At 35.7% G+C, this 26278-nt stretch overlaps 1 protein-coding gene across 14 annotated transcripts in view; it reads left to right on the top strand.

Moving 5' to 3' along the window:
- LOC119658310 (tensin) overlaps positions 1–26278 on the top strand; it is a 62257-nt gene that overhangs the window by 19798 nt on the left and 16181 nt on the right. For 8 of the 14 annotated variants that reach the window (XM_038065619.1, XM_038065623.1, XM_038065625.1 and 5 more), the window contains 9 exons: positions 54–623; positions 14727–14789; positions 15763–15945; positions 16002–16129; positions 16573–16976; positions 17221–17451; positions 17524–17667; positions 22483–23058; positions 24825–24884. In XM_038065619.1, coding sequence (XP_037921547.1) covers positions 54–623; positions 14727–14789; positions 15763–15945; positions 16002–16129; positions 16573–16976; positions 17221–17451; positions 17524–17667; positions 22483–23058; positions 24825–24884 — 2359 coding nt within the window. Of the gene's footprint in view, positions 1–53; positions 624–7908; positions 8763–14726; positions 14790–15762; positions 15946–16001; positions 16130–16572; positions 16977–17220; positions 17452–17523; positions 17668–22482; positions 23059–24824; positions 24885–26278 lie in introns of those variants that run through there. The other 6 variants (XM_038065626.1, XM_038065633.1, XM_038065632.1 and 3 more) reach the window with 5 other exon arrangements.

Consider the following 26278-nt stretch of genomic DNA (forward strand, 5'->3'; position numbering starts at 1 on the left):
ACGCATAGGGTTTACTGATGTTCCTTAATTTAATTTTTCTTTCAATTTTATAGCCTAACATTCGATATCAGGACATCTCATTTGTGATTTTTCGAAAATGGCTTGAAAGCCAAGAAAAATATTGCTTTCCTACATTGCACCGTTACCTTTGTCTAAAAAAATCGGATGAATTTTCTACTGAAAAATCACACAGCCTTACAGACAAAGATTGTACACACAGGAATAATGAAAGAAAAGATGAAAAGCAAGCTCCTGATAGTGGAAGATTACAGTCACATCTGATAAATAATGAAATGCAAAGTCAAAATAACAATGATAGAAACGGCTTAGAGAACCCTTTTATCAATGGAATCAATTTACGCATAAATGAATCGAATCGAAATAGTACCAACAGCAACCAAAGTTCTAAAAATGACGAAATGGAAGATCTCTCAACAAACATAATAGTAGACGTTCACCATCAATCTGACTGTGAAGTGCTTTTAAATAACAAGGATATTGAGTCAATATGGAATGATACCAAATATTGTGTACCTGATAAACTTGAAACTCAACCAAGAAATATATATGCTTGCGGTAAATTGGTAATTGAAGAAATTGACCAAACAGCATTGAAACAAACGGTAAGCGTTATTGATAATGGCAATTTTTCAATATTAAAGAAATTTAACCGGAAAAGTCAATTCCCCTTCTGGATTCACAAATTACGATAAGAATATGCATTTTGCTATTTATCTTCACTGAGTAGAAGGATTATCGGAAATTGCGAAATTGATATGATGAGCAAGAGCGTAGTTATAAAATGAGTAGCCCTTTTATTGATCTCCAAGAAAGGGGGACTTTTATATCTGCAACAAACTGAACATAAGGGGCATGACTGCGAAATGAAGCATAACATATTTCTACCCTTGCATCACCTCCCACTAGATTGAGGTGTTTGTGAAAGTTTATATTGTTATGTTTAATCATTTATTATTACCCAAACTCGATTTGCTCCTTTGACATATAAAACGGATGGAACTGATTTTGACGAGACGTATGTACATATTAAAGACGTAATTATCATGCTCACCATATGCAAACAGACAGTGTCCATCACCGTTTACTGGTGCGTACAGTACATATTGATAATATGCATCTGAATATTTATTCTTTACTCGGCGCGAAGGAGCCCTATATGTATGTAGGTAAATTGAATATCGCTGGGAAGAACTGTATTGTATAATCCACCTGAAAACTTCAATAATACGAGGGGACTAACAAAAGTTCCGTAAATTTATGTGAAAAAATAAACGAATGGTAATTCTTGTCCGTGTTTAAAAATGCTTATCAGTTTTTGAGTTTGTAGATCCACGTTTCAAAAGATTCCTTGGAAGCTTTTGAATTTCGGCTTTGGCTGGGTTTATAATTCCCTTATAGAACTAAAGACGCCTGCTTTTTTTCTGTATTTTTGGAAATAACCAGAAATCACACGATGCAAGAACAAGGGTAATATGAAGCTGGACGAATTTCATCGATGCCTGAACAAAGTTATTTATTTTACGTGCTAGGTACAAATTGAACAGATGTCCACTCATTTATTTTTTATATATGCACTAAACCTTTCATACCCGAAGCGTCCAGCTTCCGGTTTCCTGACTTGTTTTCACTTGAGTAGAATTAAATTTTTGAAAACTTGTCGTAAGCAAGTTTCTGCGTACCACTTTGCTATTACTGTTTGACCAATTACCAGAGGAGCCAGCAGCTATAATTTTAAACCTGGTGAAATACAGACAGTTGGAGTGGTTCTTTCTGGGCTCCATACTATGGGTTGCTGTTTGGCTTACGGACCGTACTTATAGAGCCATACTTCGTCACCTGTAATGATTTTGTCGAAGGTGATAGAGGTATCCTTTCAAATGTTGCAAGGGAATATTTAGCGAAATGAACGCGCGCTTCCTTTTGAAAGTCATTTAAAATGCATGGGACCTATCGAAGAGATTTTTTCGTGTATTCCAGATAATGATCAAATATTTGTGACACAGTCATGGGATTCAAGCTCAATTTATTAGCAACCATAGTTTAGATCAATCTTGGATCTTTATTTATTTTAGTTTTCACTAGGGCTACATGCAAAAGTCGAAGATTAGGGGCGACCTTCATACGGTTCGTCCTCCAAAGAAAAGTGTAGTCTGCCAAACTTCGCCCCATATGAATTTCGGTATTCATTAAAAATTTGCAGTGGTTTCAGATGGCGTTGCAAACCTTGGAAAAGAATGTATCGTATTTCTGGTCTTTGTTTTCAATATATATATATAATTAAACTGTGACAAATAGTTGCCCTGTGAGTTGGGGTTACGAATACACTCAAAGTCTACACTGCTTGTCGTCAGTGGCGACTAAAAGGGATAGAAATTTGTGGACTAGCAATCTGTAAAATTCTTGCTCGGACATGTAATGGGAAAACACGGTCTTGGAGACCGCAACGATATTGGTTGGAGGTTTTTGAATCTCTGCAACTTCCACCACCTCCTCATTGGTGGCACATTGTTCGAGCACCGAGCCTACCATAATTGAGTTTCAACTGGCCGACACCGTACGAGCAATGAGATCGATCACTTCGCGGTAATCAGTAGATTTAGGAGTTATCTCCTGGATGTACGTAACAGGAGAGGCGCTGACATTGGCCTCAAAAGGAATCATCATTCGATGGTCGCTTAGGTTCGTGTTGTGTATATCATTTCTCGCAGGGTTGGGGAGCTGCGAACCGCTAAGTTCAACATCGACCGCTTGTATGGTCCAGCTGTTGCTCGACAAAGGGGGCGCTACCTTGTTAATCGAACGGCAGATGTACTGAGTGACCCGCCTGAGAGTATCGATGTGCATTGAACTGCCATCAAAAATTCTCTTTTGTCCGGTGCTTTATAGGTCGTCGGTCAAGTCCCGAAGGGGCGTCATAAGATTTGGCTAACTGCGGAATTGTGGATATGGTCGAAAATCTGTCGATGTCGATAGTCACCGTAACATGCGGGTACGGATTGTTTCTTTAAGATAAATCGTTTCGGCCTTCATTGCACTCAAACGGAGTAAAGCCGAGACCTGCTGTTGCATCGCAAAAATAAACCTGGAACGCATCACAGAAAATCTCGAAACCTTGATCGACAGAAAGTTGGCTGGTTTCCGCTCCAGATACTTCTATATTGATCATATCAACATCCTACGGATCATTTTGGAAACGGAGTTTAGATTTTCGCTGTATCTGCTCTTCATCGATTTCGAGAAAGCTTTCGATAGCGTGAATAGGGAGTGTATTTGGAGTGCTCTACGCAGGAGGGGCGTAGCTATCATCAGAGCGACACATTATGGCACAAAATGTCACGTGCTGCATCGAAGCAAAATCTTAGATAAATTTTAGCTCCAAAGCGGAGCCTGCCAGGGTTGCATCCTGTCACCGTTTTTTTTTTTTTTTTTTACTATCGCTTTTTCTTGCAACCGCAGCGGGCTTAGAGATTTGCCGTGGGAGATGTCGCGCCTGATTAGTATCTCTCCTAATGTTTGTAAGGATACCGACAGCTTCATGCTTCAATTCTTCATTACTGTTCTTAGGAGAAGAACGACATTCGGGTTGATTTTCTACAATCGTAACACTGATAATAACCAGGCTGATTCATAATTGGTGTAGGTTGCTCAGATATTTCGTTTTTGATGGACAGTCTGCTTTACCATACCCATTATAAGCTGTTCTTTACAGCCTCCGGAACCTTTTGCCTTTTGCCTTTTTGTTCCTTAGCTATCAATTTATGAACATCAATATGTTTTGAGATGTTCGCGCAGAGAACTGAAATGAAAAACTTGTAGATGGTGGGAAGAAGAGCAAGAGGCGGAAAGTTATCCCCTTGGTGAAAAATATATAGTATATATTACTATATTATAACTCTGAGGATGGCACCATTAAATAAATTATCACTTCCCAGTCTCTGCACTCCCCGCCTTTCCAACAATTTTATAAGATAATACTGGCTTCGCAAAATACCAATCGAGACCTTTCATTTGGTACCGAACATGACTATATTCGGTGAAAAAAAATGTACACCCACCTTTTGCATGTATGATGACTTTCCCTTAAACTCAACGTAGAAAGGTGTAACTCACTGCCGATATGGGCGTTCACAGCTTCTACCTTTCCACCAAATTTCGAGTCAATCACTACAGCAATTTCTGAGAAAAGTGCGTGTGACACACGGGCAGGCAGGCAGACATTGAATCGAATTTAATTTGTAGAAACAAAACCTTCATAATGACAATGTGAATAAATTCTCACTTCGTTTCGAAAAAAATGATCATGGCTAAAAAATGAACCATTAGATGCCGTATGTTGGAGATGAGATATTTAAACAAACTAATTACGAAAGATTTTTGGATTACTTTGCTAAAATGCTCACTTATACACAATGTGAAAACATAAGACAGCTGTTAGAAACTGGAAAACTGACTGCAAATACTTGTTGAAAACAACTATATAATTTTATTTATGATGCTGCGATAATTATCCCAAGATGGCTGATGGTTGATTTCGTATGAGATGTAGTTTTCGGAATTCTTGGAATGTTTAAATGAGGTCACAGTTGTATATTAAAATTTCATTTTTCAATTTTGATCATTCTAAACTTTCAAATTTGTTACTATATACATAAAGTATATATTGTGCTGTTGATGCTTTTGAGTTTTATTTTTTCATTTTTTTTTATCAAAATCGCTTAGGTATCAGTTGGTCGATAGATCACAATTCATTTAATCGAAAACACGAAGATCCATTGTGATGAAAATTGAGACGTCTTCACGTTTCGGTTTGCCATTGTCACTCTTTTCATTTAACGGGGGTCCCGAACAGTTAATATCAATGTTTGCCTTTACTTTTGGTTAGCAACCTAGGTACTAGCACTGATGAAGGAAGCACATGGTCCCCGAAACAATTGTATGCGGAAGGAAAATAAAAATATTTACAGTATAAGGAACAATACCTAGTTCCTTTCTTAATTTATATATTGAGTGTAAAAAAACCATGAACATTCATTTCAACTTATTTTTCATCTCCAGTGAATCTTTGTAATTATTCTTAAACTTGGTGGTTTCTGCTTAATTCTGAACATACAATCCAGCTTTCAATGAGAATGTCAAAATCAAATAAAAAAAATGTTTAACTCATACGTATAATCATGGATCCTTTTGTATTAGCCCCGGGTACTATCTCCAGAATAAAGGAGCTGTTGAAAACGCACTTCTTTCGTTAAATATGACCAGTAAAAGTTAATATTATAAATTTACATAGGCCGCTCAGAATTTTATAATTTTTTTCTGCATTGCATTGTAGAAGCTCTCTCGGAATGAATTTTGTCGACTAAAGCAATGGTCACTAACAGGATTCAAATGTGTATAGAGATATAAAACGTGTTTCGCTTGAGCTGCAGTCGATGAAAAGTTCATTTGCTTAAGAAGTAATAAATCATAACAAAATAAAAATTACTCCTCCAAAAAATTTATTTAGAAACGGTTGTACGCATTGGCAGGAAATTTATTGAGAATATTGGAACTATGGATGGTCCCGATGAGTGTTTTCCGAAACAACTTTTAGTTTTAATTTGTTTGTTATCTACAAATCGACTACTTACCCATAACGGCCTATGCACGGTTCATCACATTTTTCGTTAAGAAAGGATGTACGCTTCTTTGGTGTTTGTTGCGCTTTCTTTTTTATCATGGATCCTATCATCTTGCTATCCTACCCGTTTTTCCTCCTTACAACTTACTCCTGTAGTTTTTAAGTTGTTATAATTTTAGTGGTGTAAAGACATGGTTTTTTAAAATGCCTGTGTGAGCTAAAGAGTTAAGAAATCAACAAAAAAAAAAATACTTAATACATGACATACCCAGTAGTTTCGAAACGCCCTCTATAATATCTTCGATTCGGATTCGATTGCAGGACATGTGAAATGCTAGATATATAATGAATGGAATTGTTTTACGCTAGGCTACAAAGCCCAGCCAACCGAAAAATATAGAGAAAAATAATGATGCCTAAAAAGTTTAGATCTCGAATTACAACTTATTCCAATTTCTAATTAAATAAAGTTCTCTTCTTATTTTTACCCTTTGTTCGGTTTGATAGTGGGGTGTTGGCTCGTGTTGATCTGGATCGCCATTTATCTTAGTCGTAAGTTTGATTCGGATGAGGAGAAGTTAATTTGCATGCAGCACAAAGCAAGCAACAGTTCCGAAAAGTCCAATACAATTCTTATTATTATTAAGAAAGGCAACAATGACGGAAAGTTTGGATGAAAGCTATATACATTCATACATTTTGCTGTAATGACCCTTTTAAGATTTTGTGTGAAACAAAACCTTGTTAGAATCGATTTGAAGTCTGTCTGTCTGTGACACCTGATTTACTCGGAAACTACTAAACCAATTGTCCCGAACGTAAATATGCTGAGAACGTGTGGTCTGTGAGTCCCTTTACATATAACGGGGGGCACATGGTAATCGGTATTAATCGAACCCTTTTATTTGATACTCTACGTGATCATATTCTGTGAAAAAAAATTTACATCGCCTTCCCTTTCACATGAATGGGGAGCAATTTATATAAGTATATGTGTATTACCAATGAAAAATCAGCAGATAATATATCGATTTTGGTATGAATGGCAATGAAAACAGGTTGAAGCTTCTTTGCCTGTTTCAGTCCTGCTAAATAGAGTGTATTTGCTTTATTTGATTAACATATTCAGACTATCATCTCCGGTTTTTTTTCCAACGATTAGAGTTCACAGAAATGTTTACGCCATAAATGTATTTTATAGGAATTATTGCACGTAGTACTAGTAAAGTAACCCGTCGGTGCCTGTAAACAGCACACGGAAGATATGACTGATTTGGTTTAGTATATCTTAGTCTAACTGTTCAGTAGAAAACGAAAAAAAGAGAACAATTCTTTTAACGTTATGGATTACAGACATTGGATTTATGTGAAAAGCCCATATTAGCAGAACTAGCTTGGTGCATTCAATAGTGGATGGAATATGTAACTTTAATGAGTGTAGTTATTTTATTCATGGATAACTTTGATTTCATTTTAATAAAGGAGTGAAGTTATTTGGACTTGAAGGACTTGGAAATTGAGGTCGGTTCGCTTCTGGCGTGGAGGTGTGGAGTTAAGATACAGTTTCTAACACTGATTAAAAAATGGTTTTCATTATATTCTTGTTTACACGTGGTTTTTTTGTAGACCAACTGGTCTAACACGATGTACATTGTTGGGTGATCCAAATTATTATAGTTATTTTTACCTCTATTATGCTTAGATGTAGAAAAAACCGCACTCTACGATGTCTGACTTGGTTCATGGTTATTGCCAGGTACATCAATTGGACAACTGCATCTATTGCAAGTGCGGCTTAAAAAATAAAATATCTAGAGTCCGAAACACTGTACGCAGAAACCAACAAGATATCTTATCTGTAATCGGCGTTAAGCGAATGCAACTTCTGTTGATTTCTGCTAATCGAAAACGATGAATGTGTGTCGGAACTCTAAGTGGACAGAATGAGCAAATTTTATAATTGTGCAGAAATTGCATCGAAGAAATTCGTGATATTATCACGTGAACATCAGTAAGTACATCTATTTCTCCACATCACTGTACGTGTATGTACTCCATATGCATGTATAACTGGACGACGTTCTGTAACACATCAGGAACGCTAGCAATGCCATTTCCAGCTCTAGTCTCAGACATATGTACGCAATAGCTTGCCTTTTTGCAGTTTCCTCAGTTCTGAGTCGCTTCTTTTAAGCTGATAGGACTGCTAAACGGCCCGACTACCTCGTTCGTTGTTTACCGCATTCAATCGTACCGTGGATAGCTTTCACGGAATATTGCTTTTAAGACGCACAATAAGCAAGCCTCTTGGCCTACGGTTAATTTCCGTGGAAAATGAACGTGAACAGCGTTGGGAGTGATGTGTAGCCCCAAGTTTGATGTCGAGTTGCTCCAAGCCCCCAACTTTTCAAGTTGTTTCGATAGTCTCTTATACGCCGTGTACGTGGTCATACTAAACTTTATAATTTTGTAGTTGTGTCGTTTTGCGATTTATTTTGATTGAAGCAACAATCCTCTAATAGCAACGTAGTGGCGGGTATAGCTTAGGGGAAACGTTCATCAACTTTGCTCTCATTTTGCACCGAAAAGGCAATCGCCTGTAACTTACAATCTTCAGCTGTTCCGTACTAATCTACCAGTTCACCGGCTTATTTTTAAAAATGACGTAGCCCACTCCGAACTTTTGACCGCGAATTGAATGTGAAAAAAAATTTTGCGAACAGTGAGCGAGATGTGCTTGTTTGTGAGCTTGAAGGGGAGATCTCTCTCCGTTTGAAAAAGTAAATGCTTTGAATAACTTGTTTGAATCAACGCAGAATTAAATTGCTAATTAAGGTGCCGCCGAATATAATATACTAACGTGGATTATTTGAATAAAACAGTGTTAAGTATGTGATGTCTGCATTTTTCTGTAGTTTCGGATCTAACGAATAACATACGTATGTAGATAGTTTCTCGCGCATAATTACTTTGTTTACGAGTGTCGGAGAAAGAATTGAACAAAGTTTTCACTGGCCTTTGAAAGCAGTGCGATAGAAGTCTTATTCGTGTTCAAGTTGGAGGTTGTGGAGCCATGATTCGAGTAAATTCGCAGTCCTTCAGTTTATCGAGTACCCTTGATAAGGTATACATTTTAAGCAGTTTTGCCTTTATCTATATTCATATACAGTTACTGACAAAATCATAAAGAAATCTTATCTTGTTGGATGTAAACAAACTAAGTTAATTTTTTCTCCATTTGGTGGCAGATCAGATAATATCTAAGTTTCATATATACAAAATTAAGCGTGCATTAGAAATTCGTGATTTTTTTTTAAATTAGATTGCACAATGACTGTGAATTGAGAGAATTTTGTAATTTTTTGGTAACTCCAAAAATAAACAACAAATTAACTCAGAAAGTAAACATATTTTCATGAGAGAGAATTTACTGTTCAGTTTTGCCATAAAGAAGAGACCATTATGTGTTTCTAAATTGCTGGGCGGATACATTCGACGGAGAAAATTATAAATAAGTGGCAAGACGAAGGGATCCTGGAGAAGACAGTACTATCTCAAGGCGATGAACGGTTGATTATTTGTAAAATAATTATAAATGCTAAAACAGGGGTTCGAAAGTTGATTTCTGAAGTATTTAAGTTAATTGAAAAGAAGTGATTTGTCATGTTTTATATAAAAATAATTTAAGTGAAAGAGACGTTTGGCAGAATTACATGCATGTATATTAACGATTCAGGAGAAACGTTTAGAGTTCGCAATGGCACCCCAACTTATCTCACAGCGTTTAGGTGAATATTATGTTTGCTGGTAAAACAAAAACGGGCTCATTTGTGCATAGTTTTTAGAAAACTTAACACGGATAAAAAAAGTTTGACTGACGACGAGACTATGGAGGGGATTTTGCTGCTATAGTGAAGTTTACCGGCTTAGCATGGGACGAATATTTCGAATTTATTGGAATAAATATGGGCAAAAGTAAAATATACTGATATCTTAAACAAGCCAAATCTACAAGGTTTTGTATTTTCTTCTGGCAGGAACCTAAAGTGCACGATAGTTCCACTGGTGCATAGTTAGGAATTCATTTGTCCACTAACTAATCCAACATAGAAGTTAGTGTGTCTACTTCTGTTTGTATTTTGTAAGGTGAGACTTCAGCATTATCTAGCAAAAATTCAAAAGTTTGTTGAAAACAGATGTAAATAAGTGGAAAGTCAGAAGCTCTGCGTTCTAGGTATGAAAGGTTTTGTGTATTTCCAACGTAAGGGTATTTGAGTGGACAATTGCCCCATTTGCATTTAGTCCATAATGCTTATGTATTTAGTATGTGATACTATTCACTTTACTGTGTCTTTGGCCTCCGTTGGATTATATGTGAGAGAAGAAAGGGGACGCCCCATAAAGCATGTTTTTAAAATTTTCACGGAAAAATCTGCAAAAATGAAGACTATATTTTTCATATAGTATACATTCTCAAAAATATGAAACAATGCCAAATTTTGTATTTCCAGCATGAGCTTAAGGGGGGCTATTCACTTTATTTATGCAGATATTGCAATGGGATGTATTTGAGGCCGAAATTTCGTTCCGATAAACCCCTGTGTTCTTTTTTCAGATTTGTCGTACCTGTTAAACGCGACATAAGAAATGGGATCAGCTGCTAAAAGTATTAATTGAGCCCTTTCATTTGATACCCCACATAATCATATTTTCTGTTGAAAAAAATGCACTCCTCTTTCACATGTATGGGGAGTCCCCCTTTAAACTTAACATAAAATGTCGGCACTTGCACTTTTCCTGTGAAAATCAAAGGGTTGCCTAAGCATAGTCTTCTTGACAATGAGGTATACGAGGTGTAATTAGAAAGTAAGGTGACTTTTGGCTGCACTATATTTTCATTTTTAAGGTTTTGTTTGTTTCGCAGAAACGGCTATACCGATTAATACGAAATTTGGTGAGATGGTGGGAATTGTGGACCCCCATACATGGAGTGAGTAATATCCTCCTACGTTGAGATTTAGGAGGGGTCGCCATACATGTAAAAGGGGCGTGTCAAATTTTTTTTTCACCAAATATACCAAAAAATCATAAAGCTGCCTCTATACAGTACCCAGGCCTCAAAATACTCTCCAGATCGATATCTGTTCAAATTAAGTTAATAATAGTATATTACCGTATTTTTGGGAAAATTGAGTAAAACCCCCCTTAAGTTTATGTCAGAGTTATAAAAGTCGGTAGTAGTATAAAATATAATATGAAGCATATTATTTCCAAGTTTGATCAAAATCATACTATTAGTAACAAAGTTACAGTAGCTCAAAGTTGCCTTAACGTGTAAATTTACAACTCGAAGTACTAAATCTGACATGCTAAATGCATATTCTTAACGGGCCACGTACAAATGGGATAGTTCTACACTCAAATTTACTCACACAAGAAACAAACAAAACCTTTCATACCTGAAGCGCCCAGCTTCGGGTTTCCCGACTTGTTTGTTTCTTAGCACACTCGCCCCGAATATATGCTGACAGTCTCAACTGCGATACATATATAGCATTTTTTGTTTGCGCATGAATGCCATAAAGGTTAGAAGAGTTTGGTTTGTGTGGCCATTTTCTGCTGTCGAAAATGCATCAAATTTTCTCTACTAAATTCCCCTTTTTTCTCCTTATGTAGTGTAAAGAATATTAAAGAGATTCATTAACAGAGCGAAAACAAGTTTCTTTTGGTGTCCGCATCTGCGGTTAAATTGAATACTAAAGGTATTTCAATATATTCTGCAATTCTTTCAACAAAAATGTATTTCAATACAAATGTGTATAAGTAGTTAAAAACGATAAATAAAATGTCTAGGTACGAATCTGTGAGATTTTGTATTGAGAGGAATCGATTTCCAGATGCTTTTAACTGTTTCTATAGTTTCATTTTACTTCTTATAGCATTAATATTCCGTCTACGCTTTTCATTTGACCATACAAATCCAAGTTATGTGGGAATCAGTCCAATACTTGAATATCAACTTTCTCTTAAAATTTCCTCACAATGCTTCCTTGGTGATAAGATAATACACCCTATCTTGTTGAAGGATTCACTCAATTTTTTTTTCTAAAGCGTCGCCTGATTATTCAATATTTCGATATAAGGAATCTCAACATGCATTCCATGATATGATCAGTTGAATTGACCATCGCGGTACGTATCTTTGTGTCTAAATATCGTATGAATGTGCTTCTACAAAAATAGAATATTTCTTACTGCGACACACATCCATATTTGCATGTTAATGAAGTTAATAATAGTATATTACTTATTCTAGATAGATGTTTTGCTACAAATACAAAATTTGGCATTAGTAAAAAGGATGATATGAGGCATAATTTGTTCAAGTTTGAAGGAAATCCAACTGTTTCTTTAGGTTGACCATAATATCTACGTCTGTAATATAGTATGTACGTATATCTTGTAGTTGGAAAAAATGCAGATATTACAAACTAACAAATATTTTTTACAAATTTGAAATTGTCAATTACACACCTTTAATTTCTGTGCAAAAGTCAGTTGAAATAGGCTTTTTTTCTGTGAAAAATGGTCGTTCTCTGCCGATAAAATTTTCGGTATTATCTTTGCGAATCAGGGAACACACAAATACCCTTCTAATTATTGGAATCAAGACGCGTGCCCTTCTTTAAAATGTTAACGATCTTTCTGGTCTTCAACTTATTGTGAAAATGATTCCCACGATTTGTAAATAAGTAGAAATAGAAGAAGCTGCAGGACCTGCTAGAAAGAAGTGCGCAGGGACACCGTGAAGGTCGACGGTTTCACTAAGCTTGCCTGCATTGACGGTAAAAATTGCCGCCGCTTGGAGGAGCAATTTGTGTCCACTCGCAACTGTAATTAGCCATAGCAGGGACCATGTGCAAATTCCTCTTCAATCGTCGCACTCGAGGCGGATGCCTTTTGGATTACACAGAGCTCTTGGGAGGGAGAGAAATTTTCTCCAGAGTTCTAACATCTAATTACATTTGACTCCAGAATATCCAATACAAAGCATATTTATATCAACTTTTCACAACAGAATCGTGACATCTTTCATATTTGTAGTTTTCATCTTAAAAGTGACATCGCAAATTTGAATACAGTCTTATTTCTTGTTATGCACATATACAAAGTATATTCACACAAAGCTTTCATAAAAATATCACGAACCCTTTCATATTTGAAACTTACAGCTTTCGGTTTTGAATTTGGTTGAATATCGTTGAATTCCTACTATAAGTTTCGTAGATAAAAAGTAATATATACGTATATACATAATATATATACTTTTGATTTGTGATGTCGCGACCTTGGCGATTGTATAATGCCAGCAATCACATTTACAAAAATATTTCCAAATCGAAAACACAATTTGATTCGATATGACTGTATTCTTCTAATCAGTTTCATAGATAAAATAAAATCTGTATATAATGCTCGTATATATAGAGTGGGGCAGAGGAATTTGTTGATTTGAAAATTCAATTAAAAAAATGCAAATATTAATTTAATTCTTTTTTGCATGATCAAGTATAACATTTAAAGTTTATTTAGCTATTTAGTTTGATAACAAATCAACAGATCAAATTTATCTATTTCCTGTGAATTTACTGTACACTAAGGTAGCATAGAATAGCAGTATCTCATTAACATGGTGAATAGTCTGACATATTAAATTCATATGCACTATGACCTATCAGGTACGTACAAGTGGAATCGCCGTGTAATGAAAGATTCTCACAGCTTCCGGTTTGCAGCTTGTTTAAGTATTTTTTGCAGCTAACAATATCTTCATCGTATTTACTGACTTAATTATAGCATTATGAAATCCGGTTTCAAGATAGTTCCAACATTTGCCTCTCGACACCATAGCTCTAACAATATTTTCAAGGTGTTTACTGAATCAATTATAGTGCTATACAAATCTGGTTTCAAGATAGCTCCAACACTCGTCGCTCGAGACCATAGACCTGACTAATTTTAATTTGTCAATTTTTATTGTTTCATTGTATGTATATATCACCTACTGGATTGCATTCATGTTCGCATATTCGATTTGTTTCCATATGCTGGTCAGAAAACCTTTTCAGCATATATCCGCATTTTGAAGGAATAATATATTGCGGCTTTTGAGACTTTCTACGACAGACGAATTTTATGATAAGTTATAGTTAGTTTCACTTTAATCCTATATATGTGTTCAATGTCACGATTTCCGGAGTTTACTAAAATAAAGTTTATAACAAAATCGTAGTTTTATTTCATTTGTATGTATGGTATTCGTATGTATCTGATGATAAACAAATAAATTATATTATTATATTTTGCAAAATTTAGATGAAAAAATAAAAACTGTTGACGTGGTGCTAGCCTCTTTAGCATAATCCAGAAATGCAATGTAGAGAAGGCGTTTGACTCTGTACCACTCATACTCATAGTATGTTCTGCGGCAACACCAAGTGCCAGTAGAACTGGCGCGCTGGGTTAAACTGCTCTACAACGACTCGAAAAGCAAAGTTTGTAGTGGGGCGGGCATATCAAAACCGCTTCGCGTCTCTGTCTGTGTTCATCAAGGAAGCACCCTCTCATCACTCCTGTTTGTTCTTGCTATGGACATCGTCACTGGAGACACTCAACGTCCAGCGCCCTATACAGTGCACTATGCAGATGATGTTTGGCATCTAATAGCAAAGCTGAGCTCGATTAACATGTTCAAAAATGGAATGATCGCCTCATGCAACACGATCTCAAACTAGATCTAAATGAAACAGTGTCTTGTTGGCCGATCCCAATGATTAATTGACCACCATTGTTAGCATTTAGAAAATTCGAACTTCTTGGGTAAATTTAATATGATGAACATTGATATTAATATTTCTTGCTGTTTTTGATCTAAAGATATCGTAGTCTTTTCTTGTTTCCTACTTGTCTGAAGCGAGGGTTATGACTTCTACTAAAGAAATGATTTTCAGTGTTTTATTCTTTCCCATTACTTAGGTATTGTAATTTTCATTTACTTCCTGTCTAATTTTTCATATTTTACTTACAGAAAAAACACAACGATTACGATGTGGGATTTGGACAACGTAAGAATGTTCCGAAATCACAGTCGGTGAGCTCATGATTATATAATTTTGATATTGATAATGAAATTACTTTAAACAAAAGCAGATAGTTCCAAACACATAAATATATTAAATTACATAGAGTCTTTCTATGAAATTCATCTAAATCACAATGAACGATTTAAATGTTAGTAGTGTATTTGTAACCGAAAAACATGTGGAAATATTTGGCGCATATGCATACATACATATATGCAAATGGAAAGCAGCGGCGGAGATTCATGTACTCCCGCCGCTGCTTGCAGAAAGTTGAATATCAATTTAGGTTCATATGTGGATATATATATCTATGTAGCCATGTAAGATAGTTGAAGAATCGGTATGGTTGTAGTTGCAATGAAATCCTTGCAGATGGAATTACCATCAATACCAGGATGTATTGTCAAGATTGCATTTATTGATATTGTTGTCACTTTTCGTCGAGTTGTCTTAGACTTTATTGTTAATATTTTCACTGGGACTGAGCCATTCTTGAACTTCATTGCGCTCTTCTTGAGAAAAACCGGTTTAATGTTTTTTTTCTAGTTTCAACATTTTGAGAGAAATGACCTTAATATTATTCTGCAATATCAGGACGATAGGTTGGAGCGTTTGAGTATAGAATTAGCAGATTCAGTTCGGTACCTCAATCGGTCGCGGATTGCTCGAGTTAGTTGAACTACTTTAAACGCAAAAATCAAGATATTTCGTAGTAAAGGTTTATACCGTTACTTCGAGATTTCACTGTTGATATGTACTTATCCCCAAAACAAGCTTTGAATAAAATATCTGCAGATGATTCTTTGAAAATTGATTGTTTGCTTCACTTTGGTGCTGAAATACATGCCGTTTAACATATTTATACTTTTCCGCCGATATTTTTCAAATGAGAGGAAGAATTTTGAATATAAACGTGTTTTATTACATCGGTAGTATAATTGCCTTTATATAAAGTACTATAGATATTGGTTTCCCTTGCAGTTTCCAATGGCATTTACATTACGCAATTCAGCCTCTGATAATTTACGTCTACATTATGTTACACAACGAATTTTGGCTTCTATTCTGCCGAATCGGTCACCGATTCAAGAGGATGTGAATGGAGAAATGAGAAATAAATTTGAAAAGGATGTGGTATCAATGTTAGATCAAAAACACGGAAAGGTATTTAGTGGCCTGATTAATACGAACTGGATTTAAATTTCAATTTTCAATTGCAGAATTATCGCATTTTCGATCTTGAATCATGTATTCCGATAATCACATTGGAAAGGATATGTGAGCTTTGTAAACACATTGACTCATGGCTAGAGGGTAACCCGGAAAAGGTTGTAGTCTTACAAGACCGGTAAGTTCAGGAAAAAATTAATATATATAATAATAAATATAATTTTAATTAATATGGTCTCCATAAAATGCTTTCGGATAATGTAGTGTACTTAGTAGCATCGATATAAAAATGTTAATTTTTCTCAAAGAGTTTCTGTGAAAAATAATGCCTTCTAAAATTGAGCTGCTGAAAGTAGCAGCACTTTTATTTAGTTGAAACCTTGCTATAATGAATAATGAACAAGCCGTTCCAGAATTAGATATCAAATTGAAAGGACTAACCCTTGAAAGTAAGTCGGCAGCTCGGAATAGCGTTATTGTAAAGAACAACATTCCAACCGTTAAGCTTTTTCGGATCTTAACTAGGTTCTTGTTATGCATCTTCCCTTGGTTTTTTCATCTTTTATGGTGTGATATGCATACTATTTCTAAACATTTTATAAACTTGGTTTTTATTTATAGAGAAGATCGGCAACGACTAGGAATCGCAATATCAGCTTATTTAGTATATTTGGATATTTGTTCATCTACCACTGCAGGCCGAAATAGACATTTGAATGATGATGCTTGTGTCCAAAGCACAATCGAAAAAAATTGGTTAGATTTGGATATTTTTTCGATGAAAAGGTTTCTTGAGGATTTTGTGGGCTCATTGAAGATACCATCCCATAAACGTTATTTAAAATACTTCGCTGGACTGTTATCCGGAAAGATTCGAATGAATTCCTCATCAATTCTTCTTAAACGTGTTATTATAGAGACACCACCAATGTGGTTTCAATACGATAAAGGATTATCAGCGCAATCGTCAGAATGGATTACATTTATAAAAATTTATGAAGGCTTACAATGTGCCTATACTTCCAGTGAGTATATGTTGAAGTTAATTATACTACTCAAGGATAATTGGGAGAAGCAATTATAAATAACACAACTGTGAAAAAAAATTTTTTCTGTACCTGAGTTTATGGTGCAACTTGTTTGCACTGATGAAGGGAACAAGTGGTTCCCGAAATATCGGTATTTGCAAGAATAAATACCCACACCAACGAAAAAGAAACAACAAGTTTTTATTACGTCAATTAATATTTCTCTGCTTCTATTTGACAGAAATTCATATTATTCCTGTGACTACCAGACAATTTGTGTTTGAAATCGGGAATTTACCATTGAGAGGTGATATCATGATAAGGTGCTACCAGATAATACCTCATACGAATGGCGATTGTGGTTACCTCCAAGGAACTCGAGAAATTTTGTATTCCTTGCAGTTTCACACTTGTGCAGTAACAGAGAAAGATATTTCTTTTGGACGCGAAGATTTGGATGTTATTCGTGATGGTAAATTATAAAAGATATAGAACAAAGTTGAATTTGTATATCTAACATGACCTTTTTTCCAATATAACCTAGATTTCCCAAGTGAATATCGAATCACGCTACAAACTAACTCCAATATTCCTGAGGATAATATTATGATGATCCAGAGTCCTCTTGTGAAGATCAAATCTTCTAATGAAATCACAAGATATGATAGTGTAGAACATTTTGATTTACGTAAGTATTTTTCTTTCAAATTTATATTATAGTATGTAGATAATTTCATCCATGTAGTGGTGATCAAGGAAACTACATACAGGAGGTTTTTGCCCATGCGCACCCAGGCAGTAAGTTAGCTACCTCGTGCCTAATCCGCATATACGTAATCACATTCAGTGCCGCTCAGAAACTAGATTTTCTCCTTATGTATGTAGTTTTTTAAGGTTTCGTATGGGAAAAATCTAATTAGAATCGATTCAATGTCTGTCTGTCCGTCTGTCAACGATATTTACAACCACTTTTTGTCACAAAATACGGTCATGTAGGGTATCAAACGAAAGGGTTTAGTTAGTACTTTTCGAAAATGATCTTTCTTCTTATATTGGATGAAAGGCAGGGGAACGAAGACCCAAAATGTGTGCCCCAAAAAGTGAAACAGGTCTCGTTCTCGGAACGTATCCAACCGAAATATTTTAAGCAAATCACATCAACGAATCAAAATCTAGGCCTCAAAATACACACCATTGCGATGTATTTTAGAAATTCAGCCGAAATCCTCCTTCATTCTTTTCAGAAGTACGAAATTTTGCATCAGTATATGTGACAATATAAAACGCAATTTAGGAAAGTTTGAAGGCAATCCAACTATTATTAACATTGGTTTTGACCCTACCATCTACTAATAGTGGGCCCTGCTAATTTGATTAGCAACTCGCCCCGCTCTGGTCTTCAGTAGATGGCGGGCTTCTCAGGTTTTGAATTAAACAAAAATAGAGCAAAATGCCACCTGTAGCCGGTTTCGGTCACGCTGCTCTTGAGGGTGGAGGCGAGAGGTAGCGTTTGATGAGATCGCCTCCACCCTGCGATCGAAACCGACCAGCCAAAAAATTTTTTGTACTTCTATATGTACATATGCATGCTTTGGCGCATGTAGTAAAGTGGAAATATTCAAATCCGTGCTATCACTCTAGATAGGTATGTGCATATATATTTATATATATGCAGACACCAATACGCGTTAATAGACAATATGTACATATATCTGAACATTTAGAAATACATATACGAAGGAATATTCTGAATTTGTAGTTATCTGCGAAAGGAAGAACGTTCACAGGAAGTTCCTCACTTAAGATGATCACAAAACCTTTATACCGGTATTCCAATTTGTTTCTAAGTTTGGTTCAATTCAGATCAACAGACAACTTTTGTTTTGTATTGAAAAATTGACTATTGCATTAAACGTATGTAAAGCAATGAAAGAATATTGTGTTCTCTTACATCTGGGCGCTTGTTTTGCCGAGAATTGTTATGCTTAGCTAATTGTAGAATTATGAACAATACCATAGTAAGAATCACGTACATGTACGAGATTGTTCAAAGCTAGAATATTCCGATGACACGTCACGTTGGCAGCTCTTGACGAAAGCTTGGTGCTTGTAAGCAACAGCTGCTTCTATATAGTAACAGAGAATAATCAAACCGAATAGACTAAATTTGATATTGGTGTTGAAGAACCTGCATTTCTAGATTTTAAACAAAGTACCAAAAGTCGATTCAGTGCTGTTAACACGTTGTGCGATATCCAGTTCAGTCCTCAGGTCATGCTTCTCCATCACATGGGCTGAGCCACATTCAGTTGTTCATAGAAAGCATCTATTCCATCTGTGTCGGAGGATATTATGATGATTCTGAATCTTAAACTTAAATAAAGTCGCTAGCATTAACCTGACATCAAATCCACATTTCCTACTAATACAAAATGCATCAAAGAACAAAAACACAATGCTCCACGACGGAAAGGAGTGGCTCACCAATATCCCACTATCAGGTCATAACCAACGATTCCGCGAAGATAAAGATAAATAGCGTGGATCAGAATTAAGATATTAACGTTAATATAGGTATTTCGTGGAGAAATGTGTAAGATTTTTTTGTTCCGTCGGCGAAGTTTCAGCACCATCTGATAACAACTCGACACTAACTGACTTCGTATGTCGTTGCTGTTTAGTGCTGATAATGCTGCCCGACTGTCGCAGATTCGAATGGTGCAACCCCTCCATTTTTTCCATAAACGTTTTTCTGCTGCTAATGAAATGGCATATATCTCCGTCTGAAATAAGGCCGTTATTTTCCCGAGAGGTCGGGCTAGTTCCTTAATCGAATTTCTCGAGAAAACTCTTGCGTCCGATATGTCTTCCATGACTTGATTCGTCGGTGATTACAACGGAATATGCGTTTTCGAAGACGAATCTGGAAACCATATAATCGGCAAGCATCCAAGCCACCTGAAGGAATTTGCAGAATGGACGCATGACCGTATGATTCGCCGGCGGCGTACTCCTCCTTACTCCAGTAATACTTAGACAACCGAGCCCCTGAATCTGTGTCAGCAGTTTCCTGTTAGCAAAGTTTAGTCTCGGTCAGCAGACGACGCATGCCTACATCAAAATAGGTTTTATTATGAAAGAATCCGTTTTGGTGAAAGTCCAATGTTCCTTAGAGCGTTTTGTGTACTGATTCCAGCCAGTGGTTGTATCAGACTTTAGATCGCGGTTGAGCATCCTTGTCGTTCCCTTTTGCTTCGCCAAATCCGATGATGTTGTGTCTCCAGGGCATCGTAACTCGGGCCCAGTTTGTCTTAGGTGGATTCCGAAATGGGGTGGTTCGAAGTCCATGCCCGTTACGAAATTGATGCGCCTCTGATCTGACAGCGAGATATCGTTTGATACTCTCCACTTTCCAACAAGAGCCACAATATCAGAGGATGCCACCGTGATGTCGACAACCTCGTGCCTGACCACGTTGAGGAAAGTGGGTTCATTACTCAAATTGAGGATCTGCAGTTCAGTTCCTACTAGATACCTCTAGCAGTCTAGATTCTCTCTCGTTGATGTTGGAACTTCTCCAGCATGTATGTATGGGGGTTAACATCACATCCTGCTTTATAACCATGCCTTTACTTTTGGCATATTGCTTACCTCTGATGAATGTTCCACTGGGAATTTCTTTTACGGCAAAAGGGAAGTTAGCAGAGCACCATAGAATCTCCTTACCTCCCTGTTAACTTTATATAGTCAGTTTAACCGTTGTGGTGCCGCCATCAAATATGTCGTTAACCAAAATAGCTTGGAAGTTTTTGAAACCAACATGCAATACTGTTTTAGCTACTCGTTCTTGCTTTATATGAAACCTCCTTTCATTCTTCTACTTTCGTATTGTTATTTTCCCCCTGTTTCATCTTCCATGAGACTATGCTTCAGTTTCATTATTATTACCCTTAATCAAATTGAAGTAGTACGATATTTTTTTCCATCTGCCAGTGTTTTTATTTCAGCTCTCTTCTAGAATGCTACACATCTTAGCAGTTAAGAAGGGAACAATTTGTTCCCAAAACTTAAATAAAAAGACTAATAAATTGAAAAAATCGGCCTGTTGTTTCAGTTTGATTTAGTTGCTAGAAATATTGTGAAAATACATTTACACCATTTACATGTTGTGAAACTGATGGCTTATAGCATCAGGACAGCCCGAAGGCGAACGTAAACATTGATGACGCAATGGGAATTCGAAACTTGGGAATCTGCATTACTGAAATATGAACCACTATAACAATAACAGCGAAAAGTATAGTTCTCTACTGCCTATTGTAAGCATTTTAGACCTAGAGACTGTAATTGGGAAATTTCTCCTCTGTCAAAAAGTCATCAGTAAATGCCATAATTTGTATGTAACATGTATCATAAATGAGCTTTTCAATGTGCGACTAACAGACTTTATTCTGGTTTATATTTAGAAATCGTCAATGGGGAGCTTGCCTATGATTTCAATATCTTCAATTTCGACCGTGGTGTTTCTGATTCACTTAGTTGTGTTAGTCAACCAACGCGATCTTATACTTTTCCAAGTTGTTATCAAAATGAACCTTTGAATATTTCCTTTTTTGCCAAGGGAATAATTTAATAAATTTTTTTTGAAGATATTCAATTTTCTGCGTTGGAAATTACGTGGAGTTATAGTTATCGCAAATCATATGGTGAATGTTTTTGGTGGCGCCAACTAAGTCTATTACGCGTGGAAAAAAAATATACAGATAGTTTATCGGACTTTTGCTGAAAAATAAGTTCCAGATAATTATATAATCAAAAAATTATAGAGAACCTCATGTAAAAAATATTATCTAGGCTTTAAAAGCTTTTGAAGCTAAAAGATAAAAATATTGTGTATTCTCGTTGGCCTGGAAAGTGAAGTGTGTATGTATGTACTTAGTAGCGTGAAAAGTGCGAGTTCATAAGAAGTGTATCATTCATAATATTCCAAGAATATGAAGGTACAAAGAAAGCTGGGTATAAATACTGTATACGTTATACAGATGGAGTTAAATCATATTCTTTAGGTATACTTGAATGTACTTCACTCATTTGCTTGCTGTATTTCTATTTAAGAAGGAAAAACATGTGAGATATCTGACACACCATACAGGTGAAAATTTTCAAATTGAGAAACTATTTTTAGAATTCTATAAATATGAAATGAAACTTTACATACATTCAGCAATCGGGTGGAAGATAAAATTTTAATTTCCATTATAAACAATAAATGTTATTGAAATTAGTATTGAAATCTTTGAGATATATGAGTATGTGTACTGTGTGATGTAAGTTTTTAAGATATTTGCACAGTCTAAAATAATCAGGTTCCTAATGTATTTGATGATTCAGAAGTGTAGCAAAGTATGTGTTGAATTGTGACTCAACAGTGAAAAGTTATTTATTGAATGCTATTAACTGAATACATGAACATGTCAGAACAGTGGTATCTATATTGTTGCAGATTCTTCATGTCATACACAAGGGCCCATTGATGGTTCGTTATATGCAACGATATCAAAAGCTACAAAGTCATCGCAGACACCTTATTCAGTTTCGACTTCTCCAAAGGAATCCTCTGTACAAGAAGAACTTTACGACCAGTGCTTATTATCTCCACCAGCTCAATTTAGTAGTCAAGAACGTCAATATAATCACGCCGCGTCGAATTTATTCGAGAAGTCATGTCCAACAGTTGACCCCTTAAACTGCGAAATAGTTGAGCAAAGAAAATGTTTACCTGAGACCAACAATAATAAGGATCTATGCAGCAGCAAACACAACTCTCGGTTATTTGATTCCTGCATTGAAATAAGAAGATCTGATTCACAGGGAGGTTATTCGGCCGCTAACAGCAAGTTTACTATACCAGTTAACCTAAATCCATCTGAAACTCGTGATATTACAATCGTTGAAACTTATAATAGCGTACAAAATGCATCTAGTAATGGAAATGATCAGCCAGGTAGTCATGAGTATGTGCAAAGCCCACTTACACTCTCTATGGATTCAGGAATTTCAAGCAGTGGTGCATTGAATAGTAAGTTGACTGTACGACTATGTGACATGCAGGATATGTAGAGAAACTCCGTTTTATTTGTTTTTACCATATTATGTTAACTATTGCAAAATCAGGCGTTTGGTTAGTGTTCGTTTATACTAAAAGAAAAAATATTCTTATTAATTACTAGGACTTTTATTAGGGGTATGAGTAGCGTTCTACCAACTCAGCTAAGACTCCAAAGCGAAGAAGTTTTTTACAAATTTTCGAATTTTTCGATATTTTTGACAATTGTTGCGTTTTTGGTGTTTACGGGGTAGAATGCATTATCTCCCTTGTTATAAATAAATTTTACACAAGCTTCTAAACGATTAATTGATAAAAAAGATAGAAACCAAAAATACTCAAAATATTTACCATTGACTTCACGGTATATTCAATATCCGAATATTCAATTAATCCCATATAATTGTTTTTTATTATTACCACTTATTTTGACAACATTCTAAAGTAAAAAGCCGGTACTCACTGTTAAACTAGAGCGGGAAGTGTGATTTGTTTCTTTGAGTTTCTACATTTGAACTTTGTTGAAACTTTAAGGGTTATATATGTTTGGAGCCATCAAAAAAAGCTTTTTTTGAAGATATATTTCTAAGCACATTTTTAATTGATAATCTCCAGTCAATATACCAATCCATTAAGCAACCTTTCAAGATCAAGAAAAAAAATTTGTTACTGAAATTTTTTTCGAAAATGGTGATTGTATAAATGGAACAAGATTTTTTAAAGGTGTTCCGCGGTTAGCAATAGAACTCCTTTGGATCAGCATCTGGAAGCACAGTTTTTTTATGGACTACGTAAGCTCAAATAGGGACGAACACACGATTATAATTTTAGAATTTCTTTTTTGCGGAATGGCGAGGTTAAGAAAAAAACTTACTTTTTGAAAGAAAACAATTTACCTAAATTTTTTATTAAAAAACTTCTGTCGTGTGTACTTCACTAAATAATCAAATGGAAAAGTTACGGTTAAATTGCCATTTCGATCGAATGAAAATTCTTTGAGTTCTCCGTTCATGATTTTGAAAAAAAAAAAACGCATTAAAAATAATGATAAATAATCCAAATTATTATAATATGGTTCATAGAATTTTTTTATATTCCAGTAACATCCTGCTATTCCAGTAACATAAAATTGCCCTTCCACAGTCATATTTTTTTTCTACTAGCCCTTTTCTGTTTGCTGTAATTCTGCGCCGAGTCTCTTTGCCGTACTGGAAAATGAGTGTTTAGTAGCTTGAATTAGAGTTTCTCCTTAGAAAGTGTTCCAGACAAATTAATTTTAAGATTATTTCTGAGTTGTTTTTATACAAGAACGTTATTGATTATAAATCTAGAGATGTTTTGTGGTATTTTAAGTCAATAAAAATAAGCAAAAAGGAAGTCCAAACAGATATAACCCTTTAAGTGGGATTTTTTAAAGTAAATAATACATGGATGCATTTCTACATATTAAGTAGGGGTTTTAATGAGTGAATGTGCCGTGTTCTTTGATTAACTTGTAGACTCTCAGTTAAGTACCAAACTTTTCTATATTTAGTTACCTATCACCTGCGAAACTCGATATTATATAGCTCCTATAAATTCTTGTTATTTTCATCATATCTCACATGGCGTGGATTTCATTCACCATTAATTATGAAAGCTAAATGTAAATGTTTACAGACATTGTCTTAAATTTCCATGTTGGACAGACTCAAACTTCAGATAAACATACAATGCTTTTTAAAACGATTCATTTTCAGGACCATATCGGGGATCAAGTATATCGCCGTCAAGCCTCCCTAGTCAGGCAAGCCCTCAAGGTAAGACATACTTTAAATTAACGTCTTTTACTTATCGATTTTCTATACATGCCTCTTAACAGGGGCAATAAAAAAAAATGAGACGACCAAAAACAGTGTTGAAAAATTATTTCACTTTGGTGTTGTGAAAAATGAATACGCAAATTATGAGTAGAATAGATTAATCAAATGCAATAGTGCGCCCATCGCTTTACTGTCAGTATTCAAACACTTGCCCCTGCCTCTTTTAAGGTTTTATGTAGAACAAAACCTTATTAAAATCGATTCACTGTCTGTCATACGCACTTCTTTCCATAACGGCTACACCGATCTGAATGAAATTTGGTGGACATATGGGAACTATGCATGCACTATGCACATAGTATATGCATATATTACATGTTACATACTAGTGAGACAAATGCACTCTCAAATATTTTTATAAAGGAAATGCACAAAACCTTCATTCCTGAAGCGTCCAGCTTCCGGTTTCCCTACTTGCTCTCACTATTGTTATGGATTTAGACATTGTTATTTGAATCTGTTGTAGGTTAACTTGTTCCATTTCCATTTGCTAATAATATTGACCTCCTAGTTTGAAGCATATGATGTTCACTATTATTAATGTAGTGCTTTCCAGATATAATTAGTTGTGTAAATGTTTTTTTAGTAAATAAAGGGCAATTGAATTTTTAACTATGTGCACACAGATCTGCCATGCACTGATCGTTCCTCACATAGGGAAGCACAAAACTTTCATACCTGAACCGTCTAGCTTCCGGTTTCCCGGTTTGTTTAGATTATTTCTTGTCCTCTTTCTAAATTTTACGAAATTTGGCGAGAGTATGTTTTCTGTGAAATCCTTTAGGTGAAGTGGGTGTTAAAATATATCTCATCCTGATATTTGCTCGAATAAAGTCTCCTATGCAGACCATAGCCCGTTAATCTCACCCAAGCATCATCACTGACGATTTAGCGCAATGTGCTTCAGCTCCTTTGGGACTTTTCTGCTTTCTTCTTCCATCCGTCCGCTGACTACTATTTCGCACGCTAACGAAACTCTTTTTGTCTTAGGCCAGATTTGAGATAGTTCATTTTGAGATTTTGGACATAACAGCAAAGGCGAATCTACCACTATCAATACATCGAGCGACATCAAGTTCGGTGCCATTGTCGGCAGTAATAACGATACCTAGAAATACAAATTGATCGACGTCTTCTATGCTGTGGCCATTCATGCGAATAGGAAGAGTTTGTTGGTGTTTATTTCCAATCCAACTGTTTTTGCCATCCCCAAATCCAGTCTCGTTTGATCAAGTTGCATAATTCCGTTAGGGTAAAGGAAATCATTAACGTTGTGGCTTACATTGTCCATTGAATTTCTTCATCGACTCCAGCCGAAGCATCGTGAAGAA

The sequence above is a fragment of the Hermetia illucens genome, chromosome 5 (genome assembly GCF_905115235.1).
Source record: "Hermetia illucens chromosome 5, iHerIll2.2.curated.20191125, whole genome shotgun sequence".
NCBI lineage: Eukaryota > Metazoa > Arthropoda > Insecta > Diptera > Stratiomyidae > Hermetia > Hermetia illucens.